Genomic DNA, 20,374 nt, shown 5'->3' with positions numbered 1-20,374 from the left:
CCCTACTTTGGAGAAACTAAACCACCCCAGAGAAAAGACCAATAGGAATTAACATTTGGGACTTTCTGTCAAAAACCTATACACTCGGCTACCCTATGGTGAAGCCCAAAAGAACCCCACCTGGCTTTTTGATGTATTATTCTTTAATATAAGCACCAAAGGTACAGTGGATATTTAAAGAAAGCCTCTAGGTGGGTAAGAGAAAATATTGCTTTGATGAAGTAATAGGGTGCTATAAAAAAGTAACAATCAGGAAAAAAGTACTTAGAAATTAAAAATATAACAGTTGAAATAAAAATAATTTCATATAGGTATTAAGGTCAAAGAAATCTCCCAAAAAGTAAAAGAGAAAGAGCAATGAGACAATAAAAGAGAGGAGAAAATTAGATCAACCCATGAGAGCTAATAACGTTTGATAACATTTATTCCAGAAGAAAAGAAGAGAAAATGGTAAGGAAGAAATAAAAGAAATAAAATAAAATTGACCAAACCTGAAGAACATGCTATATTGAAAAGACAACTGAGTACCTAGTGTAGTGAATGAAAAAAGACCTGCAACAATGTATATCACTGTAAAGTTTCAGAACTCCAGGGTGGGGGTGGGGGGTGGGGGTGGGGAGGTGGGGATGGAGGGAAAGCTTCTAGAGCTAGAAAGAAAAAAAGATATATATGAAGAATCAGAATAAAGAAAGGCAATGGCAACACTGAAAACTAGAAGACAAGGAAACAGTGCCTTCAAAGACCTGAGGGAAAATGATTTTCAACACTGAAGTGTTAAGTTTTCTTAGACAATATAAAGCCTCAAAATATTCTTTGCACTCTTTCTTAGAGAGCTACTGGAAGATGTGCTCCACCAAAATGAGGTAATAAACCAAGGAAGAGAAAGGCAAGATTTGATTCCAGAAACTGAGATCTAATAAAGAACAACAAAGGGGATTCCCAGGCTGGTAGCTATTTAAAGGTCTAAAGAACAGCCAAACCCAGAATGGAGCAGGAAAGGCGAATGCTCCAGGAAGGAAGGACAAAACTGACTAATTGGTTCATGTAGAAAATTCTACTGAAAGGTTTATAAAACTACTGATGGGCATAGCAAAGACTTGAGTTTCTGATGAAAGAAAAGTGAGTAAATAAAAAAATTGAGACAATTATTAAATTCAGGTGAAAAAATGTGTAAGACTTAGCAATAAATAATATTTGCTTAGCTCAACAGTCAGTAATATTTACAAAGTTTGGTTAAATCTAAATATTTGGTTAAATACAGATTTAACCAAAAGGTATAATTAAATGAGGTGGACAGGATTAATATAATTAAATGAGGAGCCGTAAGTGACCTAAAAATCTTCACCTGCTGTAATAGAAGTCAGTAGGTAATGCCTAATACATAAATGAATAAATACACACACATATTATTCAGATGTAAGGAAGTAAACAGCAGAAGAAATCATACAAAAGTTTGCCTCTGGGGCAGGATGAGGTGAAGGTAGGAAAGGGAATGATTTTATTTTGTTACATACCACTTCCATGTATAACTAGAAAAAAATAAAACTTAAAAATCCAGATCTTCTGAAGTAATCACATAGTTTTTTAGGACTTGTTATCAAAAAAAAAAAAAAAAATTTTTTTTTGAAGTGCTTTAAATGTAAACATTGCTAAATACAAAAATAATAATAGTGTTTAGGATTTCAATAAGAATATTAAAGTAGTTTGTATTCATGAAAATGAGAATGGGGAAGTTGTAAATTTTAACATCTGTAAAAAGAATCAGCTTTTTAGTAGTTACAGTAAGACTGGTGGAGGGTGTGTTAGTCTGCACTGGAATACCTGATCGTCGTGTTCATTTTCTTCTGTAGTTTCAGTGTTAGCCTGCAGTGAAGTCTGGACATCTACAGGTCCCTCTTCAAATTCTTCTATTTCTTCATCTTCATTCTCATCTTCTCCACTTCCATAATTAGTCAAAGCCTGAGTTTCAGCTTTGGACAAATCTAAGTTGATTAATAACACAACTTTTAGTAAAATTTCAGCACTTAAATCTTAATAATAGCTACCATTTATTGCATTCCTGCATTGCTCAAGTGCTTTACATACAGTATCTGAAATCTTTAAAACAGTAAGTACTAGAAAACTGTGGTGTAGAAAGGACAGGTAATTTAGTCAGGGTCACACGGAAATTCAAATTCAGAGTTGCTTGACACCTAATTCCATAATCATTCCACTCCACCAAACTGTTTCAATAAGCCATCTATAAAGAACTAATGTATAAACCTAGTCTAGAACCTTCAGACTTACTAATAGACACTGGACAGTCTTCACTTTCTTCATCTTCCTCTTGATCAGAGACATCAGAGCTCACATTTTTGGGACCATCACCATCATAAACCTCAGCTGTTTGAGTCTGTTTAACTGTTTCAGTCTCATCCTTGTCCTAGCCACAAATAAATTTGAGTAATTAATACCTTAAAGTACATTTTTAAAAGGTATACAGTAAGTCTATCATAAAAATTAATAATAGTTATTATCTAATAAAAAATATAAAGAATCATTTTAAATTTAGTTCTGTTTTTAAAAGAAAATAAAAGTTTGTCAGAAGAAAGGATATTTTATGATATACTTTGCTCTCAAACATTAAGGTAAAAGCTACTTAAATTATTTAATCTTTTGTTTCAAAAGCATTATTAGCACATACTTTGTCTTCATCATCAATTTCTCCAGCAGGTGAGCCATCATCTCCTTCAAGAATCCTTTTGGCCTATAAGCAAATCAATTAAGCAGAATTTAGGGGTAACCATTCATCATTACACTTAAGTACTCAGTAAACCTTAACAAATGCTGCACTTTTTAACCATCATCCAAAGAGTTGAGTGTTTTCTTAGAAATGTAAATTCAACTCTTTCATTTAAATCTTTTAAACGAACAAAACAAAAAGCAACACTGTCTACTGGACATCTCTTTGGATGTGTAAGAAATATCACGAACTTACTAAATCCAAAACAAAAATTTAGATTCCTTCCCTTCCAAAACCCCATCTTCCTTCAGTCTTCCCAATCTCAGTAAATGGCTCTTCATCCACCCAAATGCACAAGCCAGAAAACTAGGAACCAGCCTGTACTTTACTTTTATTATCCACACTGAAACTATTAGAATGCGTTATTGACTCAATCATCCAAAGGTATCTGTTGTTACACACTCAAAGATAAGACACATAATTTCTTACCTGGACTATTGCAACAGCCTTACAACTGGTCTCTCTGCTTCCATCTCTACTCTTCTACAATTCCTAATTAATATCATATCCAGACAAATCTTAAACTGAGACTATGTCACTCCTCTACTCCAAACTTTCCCATGAGTTTCCATCATGCTTACAACAAAATAAAATATAAGGTCTCTACCACAGTTTCTAAGGTTCCATAACTTGGTCCTACCTACCTCTGTGTACCTCATCTCCTACATGCTCGTCTCATTTAAAGTGTTCCTACCTCCCTGGCCTTCTCTCTATTCTCCAAAACACTCAATCCTGCCTTAAGAGTCTTTCTTTATACTTAACAGTTCTCTCTGCCTGGAATGCTCTTCCCTTTCATCTTCATTATAAACTCCTCTTGTCCCTCCATGGCTTACCTCACTTTTCATCCCCTGAAGGAGCCTCGTGATTCCGCCATCTAAAGCAACCCTTCCTATCATTTTTTTAATAGTATCATCGTCTTTTATTTTTTTCAAGCTCTAAGCAACGACTGAAATGATGTGAAACTTATTTATGTCTACAATAAAAAACATTATGAAAAGTGTGAAAAAGATGACTTGACTTTATCTACTTTAGATTTCAGGAAGAAGGGTTATCTGTTTCCGTTTTGGGTCTTGACCTGCTTTCCCTCTCATGATTGGAGTCAAGAAAAGGGTGCTTGTCTAGGGAAAAAGCCTCCTGGTATGCCTTAAGTTGAGGGAAAAAAAACATCCAATTTCATATGTGATCAAGACTACTTTAACAGGGTATAAGCAGCTACAGGGATATACAACCAAAGCCCTGACTAATAACAAGCATAAGTGTTGGCTGGAGTGATAAATACTCCCGGGGCATCTGCTGGGATTGGCAATAACCACGGCAGGCAGCTGGCCACGGGCCGGATCCCACTCCTCCTCTCTCTTCTGGAAACCTGCGTTAAGTGGCAGTAACGTGAAGTGGCTATCTGACAATTCCTGCCACCCGTTCCTGCCTGCATTCCTGATTAACTCCTATTACTAAAAAACCTACTTTTGCTGAGGTCAAGTATGATTTTAGTTACTCATAATGATCAAGAACTACATTTATATGCTAATTATAACTACTCCTAAAATCAAAATGCATGTAATTTACCTCTTTCGCGTAAGACTGTATCACGCCAGCTGCTTCTATTTTCCTTTTGCATCTCTGTTTAACAGTTATACTATTATTATCCAAATCTTGCATGAGTTTAAAGAAAGCCAATTCGTTAAATAACACTTCAGATATCTCTACAAGAAGATCTTCTCCACAATCTTTCAGTTTTCTGCCAGCAAATTTTGCCAGTGAATCCTGTTCAAAGATAAACCAAATAGCTTTAAGATTACAGTAAACTTCAACTGTGGGTAAAGCAATACAAACAATTAACAAGTTTAAATTATAATACTCACCAATGAGAAAACAATATTATTACTTTTTAGTATTGAAAAACTTAAACCTAATGGCTAAGACAGGCTAAGAAAAGATATATTAATATTACTAAGTAGGAATCTTGCTAGTCCTGCTTACAGGTATACAAAAGAACATATGGTCATCCACAGCTTTAGTCCCTATGTAATATAACTGCTAGCCACAAATACAGAAGATAAGGGATTCCTAATCTCACAAGAGGTCCCACACAGTACCAGAGGATATACATATGAACCACAGTGAAAAGCTGGAGCGCCGTGAGAGACGAAAACACCATTAGATACTTTTCCAGTTTTCCCCTTTATGTAAGGCAGCCAATCACTCTAATTTAAAGTTTCTCTTCAAAATCAGTCTAAAAGTAAACTTTAGTTCTATTTAAGCTGAAATATAGTATCATCAAATGAACAAGTCTGCTATACTCTACACATTTTTTACAAAACCGCTTTTATTTTTCTTTCTTCCTAAAAATATGGACTATGCTATTTAGAAAACAGGCAAACAACTCTAATGCTCAGTGCCCCCTCCCTCCCAAAAAAACACCTTATCTAGCACAGTGATGGAGAGAAGTACAAACCCTGGGTCCTTCATGAAAAAAAATTCACTGAATAGGTTTTGTAAGAGAAAAAGTAGAAGACTAATTTAATCTCTACCTCAAGAAAATTTTCAACTCTGGGCAAGATTTAATGTAAACTAACTTTTATTCTTCATGTAGGTCTCCTTGCGAAAAAAATTAGGAATAAGATGAAAGAAAAGCAGTCGAATTTTCTTAGACTTAGAAAAAAAAAACTTACGTGCAAATTAATATATGGAATCTGCCCACAATTGTAACAGTAGACAAAACTGAGGAAGGGCTGCATGGATCCTGATTAACAAAAACATTTAAAGTATCAACAGTTTCTCTTTCAACCTGACTCTAAAATGGAGTTCTTTCTTTCTGTAGGAATAAGTTACCTAGTTAAGTTTATAAAAATACATTTATCTAAAAATTATCCTAAACATTTTAAAACAATGCATAACACCACAGATGTCTTATATTCCTTATGTGTTAGTACAACTAGATTAAATAGAGCCAGGACAATTTAGGATCTATTACTATAGATTTATATAGATTATATAGATTTATATAGATTACTATAGATTTCCTGAAATTTATACTTCAGTCTTATTAAAAACAAAATGAAAAATTATAGTGATGGAAAAGCACATCAACCTAGGGTTTTTAAAAATTTGATGGACAAAGTGAAAATACTATCTCTAAAACCAATTTAAATTAAACACAGGAATAGGAAGCAAGGAAAAATTTTACAGGAAAATTCTGTAATACAGATGAAAAGAAAAACATATTTTCCAGTTTGGAGCAATAATACACATCACTGAACTATCTCAATGGGAAAACATACCGGTGAATTTAACTGTCAAGATGTTTATTATATGGAGTAATTATGGTATCCCTACTCATTAACACAGGGGTTCTCCTCCTTGGCACTGTTAACATTCCACAAGGTGCTACTACCAGCCCCTCCCTGCCTGTTGGTCTGAGGACACTGCTAAATGCCTCCCGGGAGGCAAAACTGCCCCAGTTACAAACCACTAACCGTCACATGATTTAGTTATTGTTACAGCCTAAGAAGTCTCTACAATCAAAAGCTAGCTTCCGGCTTCTACAATTTCCCAGATTGGTAAAAATAATTATTTTAGAAAATATCACGGAATACTTTTTAAACAATTCAAACTTGAAATGCTCTTATTGGGTAGGAGGAAAATCAAAACAAACTTTTATTAGAGTTGGGACAGGCCTTAGAGATGATAAAGTTAAATGAAGACACAGGCCCTAATCCAACTTTTTTTTAACTAAGTAAGCAATAACCTAAGAAGTATTAAAATGTCATCCCAAATGGATGCTAGAATGAATATCTACTTGAATAAACTGTGTAATGTCAGAAAATGGCGGGAAAAAAAAATCCTAACCGCATGGTACATATTGAAGTCATACAAGTACAAACTCTTACCTGTAATATACTTCCAAGTTGTTTATGGAAGAACTTTACAAACTCTTTGCTCTCATCGTTTTGCTGGGTAAGAGTCAAAACCATGCGTCTTACTGACGTCAGAAGTTGAGAAGAGCATACTTCATCCATGTGCTCCTGAGAAAAATCCTAGTTGGTTAGGATGTAACTTACCTTGTTTAAAAACTATTAATCCACATAATATGAGATTGTATTTTTCTTGCATAAGCTCTTCAGCTTTTAGATGCACACTTGGAAACTTCATTCATAAGAATAGCCAAACTCCCCCCTACACACATTAAAAGGTTTGCAAATTTTGACTCACCATAGCAGATAACAGCCAGTAAAAGAAACTGGCTGATTCAACATTTTCCATCACTTCCTTTCTGTACTTTAAGGAACTACTCATGCCATGGTTTCCATATTGCCTGTATTCCTATTTGCAGTTCAGTTCATTTCAACTACTCTCACAACCACACTTCACCTTCCACCCAACTTCCTCTGCGTTATCTTCTAACTTTTCTAAGCCTTGGCACTGCTGACATCCTGTGCATTGTAGGATATTTAGCAGCCCTCTGGCCTCTACCCACTAGAAGCGAATGGCACCCTCCACTCTCCCAAGTTCTGACAACTAAAAAACATACCCAGACATCACAAAATGTTGTTAGGGTCAAAATCACACCCAGTTGAGAACTACTGTCCTTTCTTAACAAGCCCCTTTGGGCAACTCTCTTCATCACCTTAATCTTCCTTTGGAAGCATGTGCAGGCTGCATCACAATCCACACCACCGTTAACTTCCTGAGGTGCGTCCTAACGCATCCTTACCAAGTAACCTCAAGCTTCTGGTCCTTTCTGCCACTCAACTCATCGGGCAGGTCCTCTAACCTTGACTCACGTTAAGTTTGTGGGGTTTTTTCCCCTTCCATTACAAATGTGTAAAACAAGGTGGCCAAACTAGATGATGTCTAAGAGCCCTTAAATCTAAGGATTTAAGCTCATTTTTAAAAAATTCATGTGTCAAGGCAGGCAATTTAATAAAAAGACAACAGTCCCCGTCTTCAAGGAATCAAATACCAGTGGAGGAGTCGGATCATGAATACATCAATCACTACAAGCTACGCACTGTCCAGTAGGTGATACTTTTAAACTGCAGGGACCGTTTCTTACTCATCACCTAGCACAGCTGCTAGCTCACAGGAGATACTCATTACTTGCTGAATAAATAAGGATCCTAAAAAAAGCACACACTAGGTGCCCTAAGGAGCTGTGGGAGCATATCAGAGCACTGAAGAAAGGTCAGTCAGGCAGAAAAGAGTGACAGCATTTTATATTTTCAATGATGACTAGTTGCACAAAGGGCTGATATATGAAAAAGAAATGGCAGGTATAGGAAATGTTGAGTAGTTTGAAACGAGTATTTATCTAGATGGAGAGCAGTGAGAGATGAAGCTGGGAAACTAAACCACATGCAGTGGTGAAATCTCTCGACTTCAAAGATATGAATTAAGATTATGCTATTGGCGAGAAGGAAGTAAAACTAACTGCTCTTAGGGGCAAAATCAATTTTTGACTCACAGGTGATAGAGGGTAAGAGAAAGGAAGTCTAGCTTAGGTGACTGGGTGTAAGGCAAGCTTAGGTGACTGGGTGTAACAAAGAAGTTCTATAATCTTAGAATCTTAGTTCTTAGTTCTATAATCTCACCCGGAAAGTCAAGATTTGAAGTGAAATGAGACATCATAAAATAGTTAAAATCAGACCATTAGTCCTACTCATTTTGTTGGCCTCAGAAACTGTCTGCAATGCTAAATTTAGTAGGGGATCCTTATGAAAGGATATAACTTAATCAGACACAAAACTGTAAATGCAATAAAATTTCCTGAGATGGTCGCATTCCCTACACATAAAGCTAAATCATTTATATTTTTTAACACTTAGAAAATAACTGTACATATCAGATAAATATCACTAACAATATACCTAATTCAACCAAAAAGACATGTTTAAAAGTATTTATTGAATTACAATAAAACAAAAACCTATAAGAAAAAAGGTAATGCTTTGTTGTCTATGCCTAAGATAGAAGCAAGCAATGACCTGAATAGTTTGTCAATTTACTTTAGGGAATGGTTTCAAACTCTTAAATGAATATCTACCTATCTATCTATAAGGATATATATATATTCTTATAATTTATAGGAATATAAATATGTGAGGGGGTGAATACATATTTTAATAAATGCACAGGAATAACGGATGAAACTGATGTATTTGTCTTATCTCCTCAGATTCCCTTCATCTAGTCTCTGAAGTCCTTCTTGAGTGAAAATACTAAGAAATCGAGAAAGACATTATTCTAGTGGGGAGATACAGGCAAAAAATTGTGATACTTTGTCATAAGTGCTGTAATAAAAATATGTACCAAGTATCCCTGAAGCAGTGACAAGAAGGAGAAATCCTGCCTGCAAGTACATGCTAACATACTTCAGCTGGGTCCTCAAGGGTGTGACTGCCAGAGGAAGGGTGAAGGGCATTCGAGGCAAAGGAAGTAAAATGGGCAAGGTGCCTTTTTGAACAATGTCAAGGAGGATACAAGGTACGTGGGAAGGAATAGTTATGAGGCTGGGACCAGGCTATAAAAGTTTTATGAGCGATGCTGAATCTGATCTGGATTCTATAGGCCAACTGTTTTCAAACTATACTTCAAACTGCACTTCATCAGTTTGAAAACCACAGTCAAGGTTTGGTGGATCCATTCACTTACTAATTCATTAAGTATTTACCAAGTACCTACTACCTGCATGTACTATACTTGGCATGGTAAGACAGTGACCAAAACAGTTTAACATCTCTGATGTAAATCTTCCATTACTTCATGGAGCTTACATGTAACAAGGGAGACAGACAAAATAAATAAGCAAATATTAAATAGGTTATAAGGTGACAAGCACTATGAAGATAAAGAAAAGCAGATAAGGAGTAGGGGAGATCTGCTCACCCAATAAGTAACATTTGATTAAAGCCTTGAGGGTTCAAAGGAAAAAGCCATGCAGGTATGATGAAGGAAGAGCATTCCAGGTAGAAGTATCAGCAAGTGCCAAAGCCTTAAAAGTGCTAGGAGCGCTAGCAGGAGAGTTGAAAGATTAGAAGAGGAAGCAGAGACAGAAAGAGCCATTTGGAGCTGCTGCGGGTGCCCAGGAAAAGGCTAAGTTTTTCACTTTTCCCATGGAATAATTTGGGCATAGACAGATGGATCCTCTCTCTCCTCTTGGCTATCACATCTCTTCAGAGAAAGCAGTTTCTATAATTGCCTTTTCAAAGATCTCTCTTCTCTTAAAATATTCCAAAGAAAGCAATTACTTCCACCGAGGGAAGAAATGTAAGTATATGGAAACAACTTTCTGTTGTCAACATCTTACACATTGGCAAGTACAAGTAGGTTGTAAGAAATGAGCCCAATGACAACATATTTTGTAGTTTCCCACATCTGAATGAAAAGACTGTCTTTTCATTTCTAGTTTTTTAAATTTCCATTTTAAATGGGACTGTAAAAGGGGCCATCTCAGAAAGAAGCCCTGGCTTGCACGCTTCTTTCTCTCCCCTTTTCATTGTCATTAAACAAAATTAATGGTACTGCTTACTATTCTGTTAGTAGGAATATAAATTGTTAACCTTTCTGAGGGACAATGCACATAAGGCCCCAAAGCCTTAAAAATATTTATACCCTTAAAGCTCAAAATTCTATGTCTAAGAATTATTTCTGATAAATAAAATAAATAAAATAAAAATGGGATGTGTATTTAAATTTAGCTCAATCATTTAAGTATTGTTCATAATAGTGAAAAAGAAACCAGAATAAACATAAATGTTTAACAACAGGAACTGACAAAATAACAGGAAATTCTGTTCTATGAATACTCAGCCCTCACAGTAGCAATCAACATAGCTCACTGCTGGCAGTCCTACTTAGTCAACTCTGGCTCTTCCTCTTTTGCACAACTTTTATATGTTTAATCACCTGATCCTGGGCCCCAGTTCTAGGCCACCTTCTCTTATCTAGTGCTGGGCTTTAGGTGACCCTACCTACTGTTAGTAGGACCGGATTTCCAAAATATATCCCAACTGTCTACTTCTCCCCATCTTTAGTACCACACCCTTGTCTAAGCCATTATCATTTCTCACCTGTCTCATTGCTCTTCTGACCCCTATATTTAATTCTCCATAAACAAACCAGACTTTGTTTCTCTCTTACTTAAAACCTTCTAGGAGTTTCCCTTCGAACTTCGAACAAAATCCAAACACCTAACCATACCTATGATGTTCTATGTAACTGGCCCTTCCCCCTTCTCCAACATCATCTCACACAAATTTCCTACAGCCACATGGTCCTTCATCCAGTTCCTTAACATGCCAAGCTAGCTTCTACTTTAAGGCCTTCCTCTGTCTGGCATGATCTTGGCTTAAGCTGGCTCCTTATGCACACCCCTGCTTAAATGTTCCCTCTTTAAAAAGTCTTCACTGATCATCCAGTCAAAAATAGACACCATCACATCACCATATTTTAATTCTCTGCATGGCATGTATGACTACCTGATATATATCTACTTATATGTTTTATATTTGCTTGTTTTTTTAATTCATATTCTCATCTTAGCATGTAAGCTCCATGTTAGCAAAGGTCTTGACTTGTTCACTACTATATGCCAGGTTTTGTGGACAAAGCAGGCATCTTACAAATACTTTTGAATGAATAATGAATCAATAGTGTGTAACCATTAAAAAATACGCTGTAGAAAATAGCAATTCAGAAAGATGTTTATGTTATTAATATCTGAAAAAAGTAGAATGCACAAATATATGGACAAAATATTACAGAAAGGTTGACAAAATATTGACAGGAGCTATCTCTGGGTGACAAAATTATGGGTGATTTTTAGTTTTCTCTTTTGTTTACCTATTTTCTTAATTTATTACAATGGAGTCTTTGGTATGAATTTTAAAAATAAATACAGAAGTTTGTTTATTTTAAAAAATTGCTTACCTTCAAAAAGGGAATGACTTCTTTCATAATTGCTTTAATTTGCCGGTCCAGTTGCTGCGTATCAATTCTAGGACATGGGACGGTAGAAACTTCACTTACAGGTTGCTGTGAACTATGATTTTCAATAATAGGAGTTTCCGCTTCAAAAAAGAAAATGCTGTATTAGCAAAATAAAGTCTATGATGTTATATGTATACCTTTATGCAAAATTCTAAAGAATATTAAACTCTGATGATTTTATGCTAAAATAACACAAAGGAACAGCCATGTAGTTCTAGTACCCCTGATAATTAAAAGAAAAGTGGTCCAAAAAATCCCCGTTACACATCACGCGGGGCTCTTAATTTTTTATATATGGAGCGATGAGTCTTACTTTTAATCAGTTCAAGAACACACCTTCTAAACCATCACCCGTAGTCGGGGCAGCAGCACCACCATCCTCATCCTCAATAATCCTGCAGGTGCATCTGACATTTGTGTTACTTTCAGCCTCAGTCTTCATACGCTCATATTCTCTCATTCTGGCTAATGCTTGATCTAAGTGAATCACAGTGTTACCTGCATATGGAACAGAAATATTTCTAGAGGATATAAAAGCGAACTTTTTCACGTATTCCATAAAATTTATTAATAAAAAAATAATGTCTGAGCATAAGGAAGAAAAACTAGCTTAACAAGTTCCAGATACTGTACTATTTGGGTACCTGGCATACATTATCACATTTACTTAATCCTTAAAATAACCCTATAAAGTAGATGATAGTACCCTCATTTTCACGGAACTTAAGTGACTGCCCAAGGTTTCACAGCCAGTTAAATACAGAATCAAGAATTGGAACCCAGCCCTCTCAGACTCTCAAGTCCATACATTACTTCACATAAACAGTACAACAAAAACTAATTCCAAAATGTCATACAAATTCTGATGTAAATAATCCAACCTAATACAAGCAATTAAGGTAGAGAAAAGACCTAAGAATGAGATTTCCCAATTCTTCTTTGTCCACTTCAGACAAAGCTAGTGGTGAAGGATTGTGAATAAACAATCAGCTAATGAAACTAAACAGGTAGGATTCAAAATCTCTTGGCAACTCAGAAAGTAGGGACAATTAAGGGAGAGAGGGTTGGCTACAGAGTGATTTTTCTCTATAATGAGATGAGCTCAGTACAGACTCGACAGGTATTTAATCAGAGGGAGCTAGGGCCTAGAGGCCTCGTAATTAGGGTAAGGCAAAAGGAAAACTTACTGCTTACTAAAAGGTAGGTACCTAACGATAAAGCAGGGCTTGGCCCTTTTCTTTGTAGTGGAAAAGGCCTTTGAAATCATCTAAATCTTGTTCTCATCATATAAACAAACACTAGAATTATAGAACATTAGATTATTCTATCAACTAAGTGCCCCGGAAGTCTGAATGATTGAATACTTGGGTATAGTTAGATGTGCTACAGTCTGGAAAATGAATCAGGCACGTGGGCATCTTTCTTTTCTCTAATTTCCTTTCCGAATTTAGGACTTGGGTTTTTTTCTCTCTGACCTATGCAACCCTCTAAGCTTTTGTTTTACTACTGATGTAAAAAAATGCAATGTGCCATGCCTCAGAGTTACCTGGATTTCCCACTATAAATTATATATGCTAAGAAATTTCAGTTCTTACCCAAATTATGAAGTTAACATTTTTATTGAAGATGTGATTGGATGAGGCATTGCTGCCTCTGAATTTTTCCTACTGACTAACTGGAAGATCTTAAAGGATGACCTTTAAGAGAAAGGAAATTAACATTCTCTGAACTTCTATTAGGCATGCTAGAGAGTTCTGTGTATTTTTCACAAGAACATAGCAAGGTAAATAGGATCCCATTTCCTTAGTATATATATATATGCAGAGAGTCAGAAAGGTTAGATGATTTGCCCAAAGTCAAAGAGTTTAACAATTCTTGAATTTAGACTGATGGATGGACTTGTAAGTCCACATTCTTTCCACCACATCTTGCCTTTCTAGACTTTTGTTTCCTTATCAATGCCATTCAAAGACTATATTAAAGTCGTGTTCTAAGATTATAAAAATTCTGCTTACCCAGATCATCTGTTGCAAAAGGCTCAAAATTTGAAGATACAGACATGACACTAGCATTATCAGCATCATTTTGCTCACTTATTTTATGTGTTTCTCTCTCAAAGTTCTTCTCAAAAGTTTCCTAAGTTATAGTTTAAAAAAACAAATAAAAGTCACTAATATTTCTTTTAAAATTTTATGATTAATATTAAAAATTTAACATAGAAACTAAGTATTTGCATAAAACACTTAAAGCTGTGATATAATGAAAGTTATAAAAAGTTGAATACAGAGTCACAGAGAATATTAAAATATTAAGTAACCTTGTAGAACACTTCGTCATTATGGAGATGAAAATACACAGGGCCAGCTACTAATTAAACTCTAACTTGGAAAAGGTAACATTATTTCTACACTATCAGAGAAACTCTATCTTCACACTCTAACAATGCTTAGTACCTTACTATGATATCTGGTTGTCTCAGAAGAAAAACATGACAGCATCATTCATATTTTTTAAAATTAACTTTATTGAAGTATAATTTACATACAATGCACCCATTAAGTGTACAGTTTGATGAGTTTTGAAAAATATATGCACCAACGCAACCATCTTTCCTAAATATAAAGACCATTTCCACCAGCCCAGAAGAGTTCTTCTGTATCCTCTACACCCCACTCATATGATTTCTATTACCACAGATTAGTTTTGCTGGTTCTAGAGCTTTATATAAAATGGAACCACTCATTATATACTCTTCGGTGTCTGGCTTCTTTCACTCAGTATGTTTCTGAAATTAATCCATGTTGTTGTGTGTTTCAGAAGTTCATTATTTTTTAATGGCTGAAATAGTATTCCATTGTATGGATATACCACCGTTTGTTTATCCATTTATCTGGTGATGTTCCAGTTTGAGGCTATCATGACTAAAGATTCTATGAACATTAGTGTACAAGTATTTGTGGACATGTTTTCATTTCTCTTGGATGAGTACCTAGAAGAGAAATTGCTGGGTCACATGCCAAGTTTATGTTTAACTTTATAAGAAACTGCCAAACTGCTTTCCAAAGTGGCTGTACAATTTTTACAATCCTACAAGCAGTGTGAGAGTTCCAATTGCTCCAAATTCACACCAATACTTCTTATTTTCAGTCTTTTAAATTTCAGCCTTTCTAGTGGACGTGAGGTAGTACCTCATGTAGTTCTGATTTGCACACTGGTCATTTATATATCTTCTTTTGTGAAGCACATGTTCAAATCTCTTGCCCATTTTTTTTGAGTTGATTTCTTACAACTGAGTTGTAAAAGTTCCTTACATAGTCAGGATTTGTCTTTTACACAGTCATTTGCCAGATATATGTACTGAGGTTGTTTTCTCCTAATGGTATCTTTTGAAAAGCAGAGAGATTTTATTTTTATGAAGGCTGATTTATCAATTTTTTTCTTTTCATATTTAGTGCTGTGTCCTACAAAATCTCTGCTTATGTCAAAATCATGACGATTTTGCTTTCTTTTAGAAGTTTTATAGTTTTAACTTTTCCAGGACTATAAGTAGTTTCAAATTAATTTTTGTGTATAGTGTGATTAGGAGAGAGCCTCAATTATATTTTGACTGTAACTCATTTCACAATTGTGTTCTTTCCTAGCTACTGATCTTTTAAAGTTTTCTCTTAAATTATGAAATGAAAGGTTTGTCCCTGATTAAAGGAAATTCAGGCATTAGGGAACATGTTTTAAGAAATGGAACCATTTTGCTACTCCTTTAAGGAAGACTTGAAGGTAGATGTGCCTTTGCCATTTTATAGCACCCTGGAGTAGAAGATGCAAATTGTTTCTTCCTCTTCCTAAATCTCAATTCCTCAACCTCCTTGACTATAATCCCCAGATGTCTACTTTAATTCTCTCTTTCATGGCATGAAGACTTTTACACACTCTGAAAGGTATGTGTAAAAGCTCCATAAATGGAACTCAAAGGACCTTGGCCTAGAAACATGGAGAATGAGACTCTATATCCATCCAGTATGGCAACCACTAGCCATGCAGCTATTTAAATAAAATTTAAAATTTAGTTCCTCAATTCCATTAGTCACATTTCAAGTGCTCGATAGCCACATGTGGCTAATGGGTACTGTATTAGACAATGAAGATATAAGACACTTCCATCACTGTAGAAAGTTCTACTGGATAGCACTGCTCTAGATCTGCTAAGACACCTACTTATAAAGTATCACTGCATCTTTAAATTTTAACTTTAAAACCTTGTCAGGTTAACTTTATCATAAATTGTAGCTCAATTTTCAAAATTTACTGTTGACGATGCAAACCAATGGGCTCAAACCCTTTAAAATAACTGGAGGTAATGCCGCCTATCTGAAATCTGGGTACAAAGAAAGGCACTGGAGTTAGGGATATAAAATTACTAAAAAAGATTTCTAAGAACAGACACTCTTCATGCTCCCTCAGTAAGTTATTTCAATGCCTAATCAACTTAAATGTAACCTAGTATCTCCTATTTTTTATGTATACAGCTGGACCACTTTTCATTTCCCACAAAAAAAGAGAACACAATTTTCAATTAATTAAAATAACAATTAATCCCAAGTAGCAATTAGTTACATTAATTTGTATTTGCTATTATAAAGTCAATCAAAACCATGTAGTTTTTGCACACAGGTTTATGTTCATAGTAGTTTAGGAGTTGGAGCCGAGTGAAGAAAAGTTTTAAGCAGAAAAGATGACTTGGGGAAGTATTGTTTTAAACATGAGTAAAATAAAAGAGCAAAAATTGAGAAAAAGTCCTCAGTAATTGTAAGGAAATTACTATACATGAAGAAGAGAAGATGATCTTTTGAGAAAACACTATCTTTCCAGAAAAAAAGTATGTTATCATATTAACAATGGGCAGAAACACAGTAATATGCTTCCAACTCTATACCTATAGCAGGTATTTGCTAATCAATTATGGCACTCTTATCCATGAACATCCAGGTGCTGAAGTTGGTATAAAAAAGAATGTACTTGTTATCCCAGGACCACATATAATCTTTCACAATAGAATCATGGTCTGATCCTTTAAATAGGTGATTTCAAATGCCTAGTTCATTATCTCCTCAGTATCCTCGTAGTTCGCCATACAGTCATTCAATCCACTATGTGTGAGGTAGGTGTTATTTGGAGGACACAGTTTATTGAAAATATACACTTTCCTCACCACTCTTTTCCATTTCCAGGCCCTTTGTACTTTACTCAAAAATTTCTTCATCAATTTTAATACATTAAATTACATTTTCTACCAGGCTTTCTTTTGTCTAGGTTTCTCTTCTAACTCAAAGACTAACTCAATTTATCTTGTATTTACTCAAGGGTTCTTTGATCTAACTGCTGTCTGGTTTACTCAATGTCTTGAACGAAGACAACAATTTTTACTGAGTGTCTATTATGACTCAACTCCTATGTTGGACAAAGGAGATATAAATATGGCTACTTTAAACCTTATAACCTATCATTAACTTTTGGTGTTTGACTGCTGTCATATTGTGACTGAATTTTATACCTCACCTCAAAATAAAGCAATACATTACACTCAGCTTTTTAAAAATGCTAAAAACCAAATACATTAGGTATACTCACAATTTATTAACAACCTACTTAACTTTTGTTAGCTGCATACTGAAATTATGTCTACATTTCATTAATCATTATCAGCTTACATCATCAGTAGTAGCAAGGCTTTCACTGGGAGTAAGTTCTGAGTTTGATGCTATCCAAGTACCAGAATTCACTGACTTTACGTTTTCCCCTTCTTTTTCATGGTTCTCAGAAATATGTCTGGATACTATGTCCTAAATAAGGAAATAAGATAGCTATGAAAAACATTTGTGTTTAATCACAAAATTAAAAGTAGAAGTAGATACCAGAACAAATGCAATACTCCTGACCTCAAAGGTTAACTACGAGGAAGACATAACATTTAGGATAAAACACTAAAAAATTGCTCAGAAAAAGACTTTATCTAAAGCTACTTGAGCTATATAAGATTATTAAAATGGCATGGAAATACATAAAAAAAAAGATCAAAATACTTATGGAACAAGGACATACTTCAGTCTAAGAAAGTAACCAGACAGAATGGTGAAAAATGGCAATACCAGAAAGCGTAGGGGAAAAAATGTTAGGTACTAGATACCTGCAATGCATATAAAGCCCTCTGTCTCAAATAGTCTGTATTCAGTAGCTGAAGTTCATGGAAGAGTTCAATAAGAAAATGTGGACGAGATTCATTTTGAGAAATCAACGTAGCTACTTCAGAATAAATGGTATCCCGCAAAGCTTCAAACATGGAAAAATCACTCCCAGTTTCTGGAAGATATAAAAGATCAGGAAGTTAATATTGATGAAATACATTCCTGACTATTTCTTTTAACTTGCAACATTACTCTCACCTTTAAATTACTTAAAACACAATTCTATTTCAGAGCTTTTAAAGTAGAATAAAAATCTTAAAATTACCAAGAAAAAAATAATCTTAAAAATATCAAGATATACACTAAATATTTACTAGAGAAATAACATTACTTAGCATTACTTAGAGCAAAGTTATTTCTCAATGGAAAATTTTACACATTTCATAGGAATAATCAGTGGAAATCTTTCAGCACTTGAATGAAATAAGCAAATTGCAAACAATTTTCTTTTTTTGCTAATATGAGTTTTCTTACAGAAAAGGAAATTCGTTTATTTTGTTAATGTTGAGAACTAAATGCTGCCAAGGAAACATACTACTTTAAGGCTTATCTAGTTAGGTCTACTGATTCTCAAATCTCCGCAATCATGCTGTATTGATGAAAAACTGAATTGGTAACTATAACAAAATAGGTCAATTTTACTACAGTGTCTTACTGACACACTCATTATAAGTTGGAGCAAGCAGTGAGGCAAATGAAGCTTTCAGTTTCACAGAATCTAGGCATCACTCTATTATTTAGCAACAATTCTGCTACATGTATTTGTTTATAGCAAAGAATTATCACCCTTAAAGGTATACACTCATACCTTTACTTTTAAGAGCACAAATTAGGAATTGTTCCCATTTTGAGTTCTCTATGAAAAAAAAAAAAATTTCCCAGTGTTCTTCTAACTATCAAATTCTATAAACTTTCTAGAGTAACAGTAGAACCACAAGCAGCTAAATATTCAAGTTCTACAAAAATCAGTGATAAGTTTTCAAGAAAGGGAATTTGAAATGTTGAGTGTTTTAATATATTGTGCTTTCAAATAAACATGCAAAGATCATTAAGATTTTAAAAATTCACTTTTTGCAAGAGAGAAATTTTTAAAATGCAAAGCAAATGTGGTTTAATGAAAAAACTTTCCATTAATTTACTAGGCAAATTAACATCCTCAGGCCTCAATTTCCACAAGTATAAAATAATAAGGGTAATAAATATGTAACTTCCCTATCTTGCCTCAGACATTTATGAGTATAAAATGAAATGATATACTAAAATTCTCTTAGTAGTTTTAAAATATTCAAATGTGCTATGTTACTATAAAAATATTTATTATGAGCAGGAACCAGAACTATCTCTGTAGGAAATCTCTACTTATAGGAAAAATCCAGGTATGAAGATGGGATATCACACAAACTTTCCCAATTTATACACTATATTGTAGTTTGATCAGTTGTTTTAGAAAAAGTTTATTTTAAAGATATAAGAACAAAGCATATTTAATTACCTCTGTATGTGATAAAATTATCACTCTAAATTATATATCAGTAAAGATTAAATTATTCCCGAATAATGAATTATGCCAAACATATGCTTCATCCCTCCCGCCTACAATAGAAAAGTGGAAAGTTTTTGCCAGTTTCTCCTCCTGGACTAAAATGCATTTGTTTAGGCTGGAAAAATCCTTGATCTCAGCCAGATTTCTCTGACTCCATCTTGTTTTTATCCTACTTTCAGAGTTCTTTTCTTTAGGAAGTACCACTGATACATTTAGCTTCCTCCACGCTACGTCCTTGTTTTTTTTGTTTTCTTTAAATTCCCCTAGAGGTTCATACAGGCTTTTCTTTTTTACTCATGTATAGCACAGGAGGCATTAAAGAATATTTACAATTCTAAATCATACAGAACCATGTCTAAAGAAAATTCATAGTTTAAAGACAAAAATAGCATTCTGCAATTTTCCATGATCTTTATTTATCATGGTCTTTGCATGTCATAGTTGCTTTTGTTCAACGGTTTATTTTTTTATACATGTTGACTGGTAAGGAAAAATAAGAACTACAACAGAAGTCATACACAATACTTAACACTGTAAATCAGAGCTAAGAATAAAAATAACTATATTTCTGTTTCTAAAAAATATTAATGTTCGTAAGCATTTAAAGAATACAAGATAAATAACTTCAAATAAAACACAAAATTATAACACCTATTACCTACATGAATGTGTTGGTTATGTTACATACACAAACAGAAAATGAAAATAAGAAAAGCAGCCAATTTTACCAACCAAGTAAAGAATTATAAATGAAAACCTTCAGAATTTAGTAAGTATGAATTCTTTCTCTTTTACCAGCCAAATAACACACACACACTAAAC

At 34.4% G+C, this 20,374-nt stretch overlaps 1 protein-coding gene across 43 annotated transcripts in view; it reads right to left on the bottom strand.

The window, feature by feature from the left end:
• Window positions 1–20,374, bottom strand: part of PCM1 (pericentriolar material 1) — an 87,765-nt gene that overhangs the window by 7,418 nt on the left and 59,973 nt on the right. For 31 of the 43 annotated variants that reach the window (XM_082375117.1, XM_082375115.1, XM_082375157.1 and 28 more), the window contains 10 exons: window positions 17,952–18,124; window positions 17,476–17,607; window positions 13,786–13,906; window positions 12,107–12,268; window positions 11,711–11,850; window positions 6,673–6,807; window positions 4,349–4,546; window positions 2,684–2,746; window positions 2,287–2,422; window positions 1,822–1,982 (listed from right to left, as the gene is read on the bottom strand). In XM_082375117.1, the coding sequence (XP_082231243.1) occupies window positions 1,822–1,982; window positions 2,287–2,422; window positions 2,684–2,746; window positions 4,349–4,546; window positions 6,673–6,807; window positions 11,711–11,850; window positions 12,107–12,268; window positions 13,786–13,906; window positions 17,476–17,607; window positions 17,952–18,124 (1,421 nt within the window). The remainder of the gene's footprint in view (window positions 1–1,821; window positions 1,983–2,286; window positions 2,423–2,683; window positions 2,747–4,348; window positions 4,547–6,672; window positions 6,808–11,710; window positions 11,851–12,106; window positions 12,269–13,785; window positions 13,907–17,475; window positions 17,608–17,951; window positions 18,125–20,374) is intronic. The other 12 variants (XM_082375154.1, XM_082375156.1, XM_082375149.1 and 9 more) reach the window with 1 other exon arrangement.

The sequence above is a fragment of the Balaenoptera borealis genome (genome assembly GCF_965194805.1).
Source record: "Balaenoptera borealis genome assembly, chromosome: 21".
NCBI classification, from domain to species: domain Eukaryota; kingdom Metazoa; phylum Chordata; class Mammalia; order Artiodactyla; family Balaenopteridae; genus Balaenoptera; species Balaenoptera borealis.
Note: the sequence above shows the minus strand (reverse complement) of the source record. Positions and strands in the feature narration are given on the sequence as shown.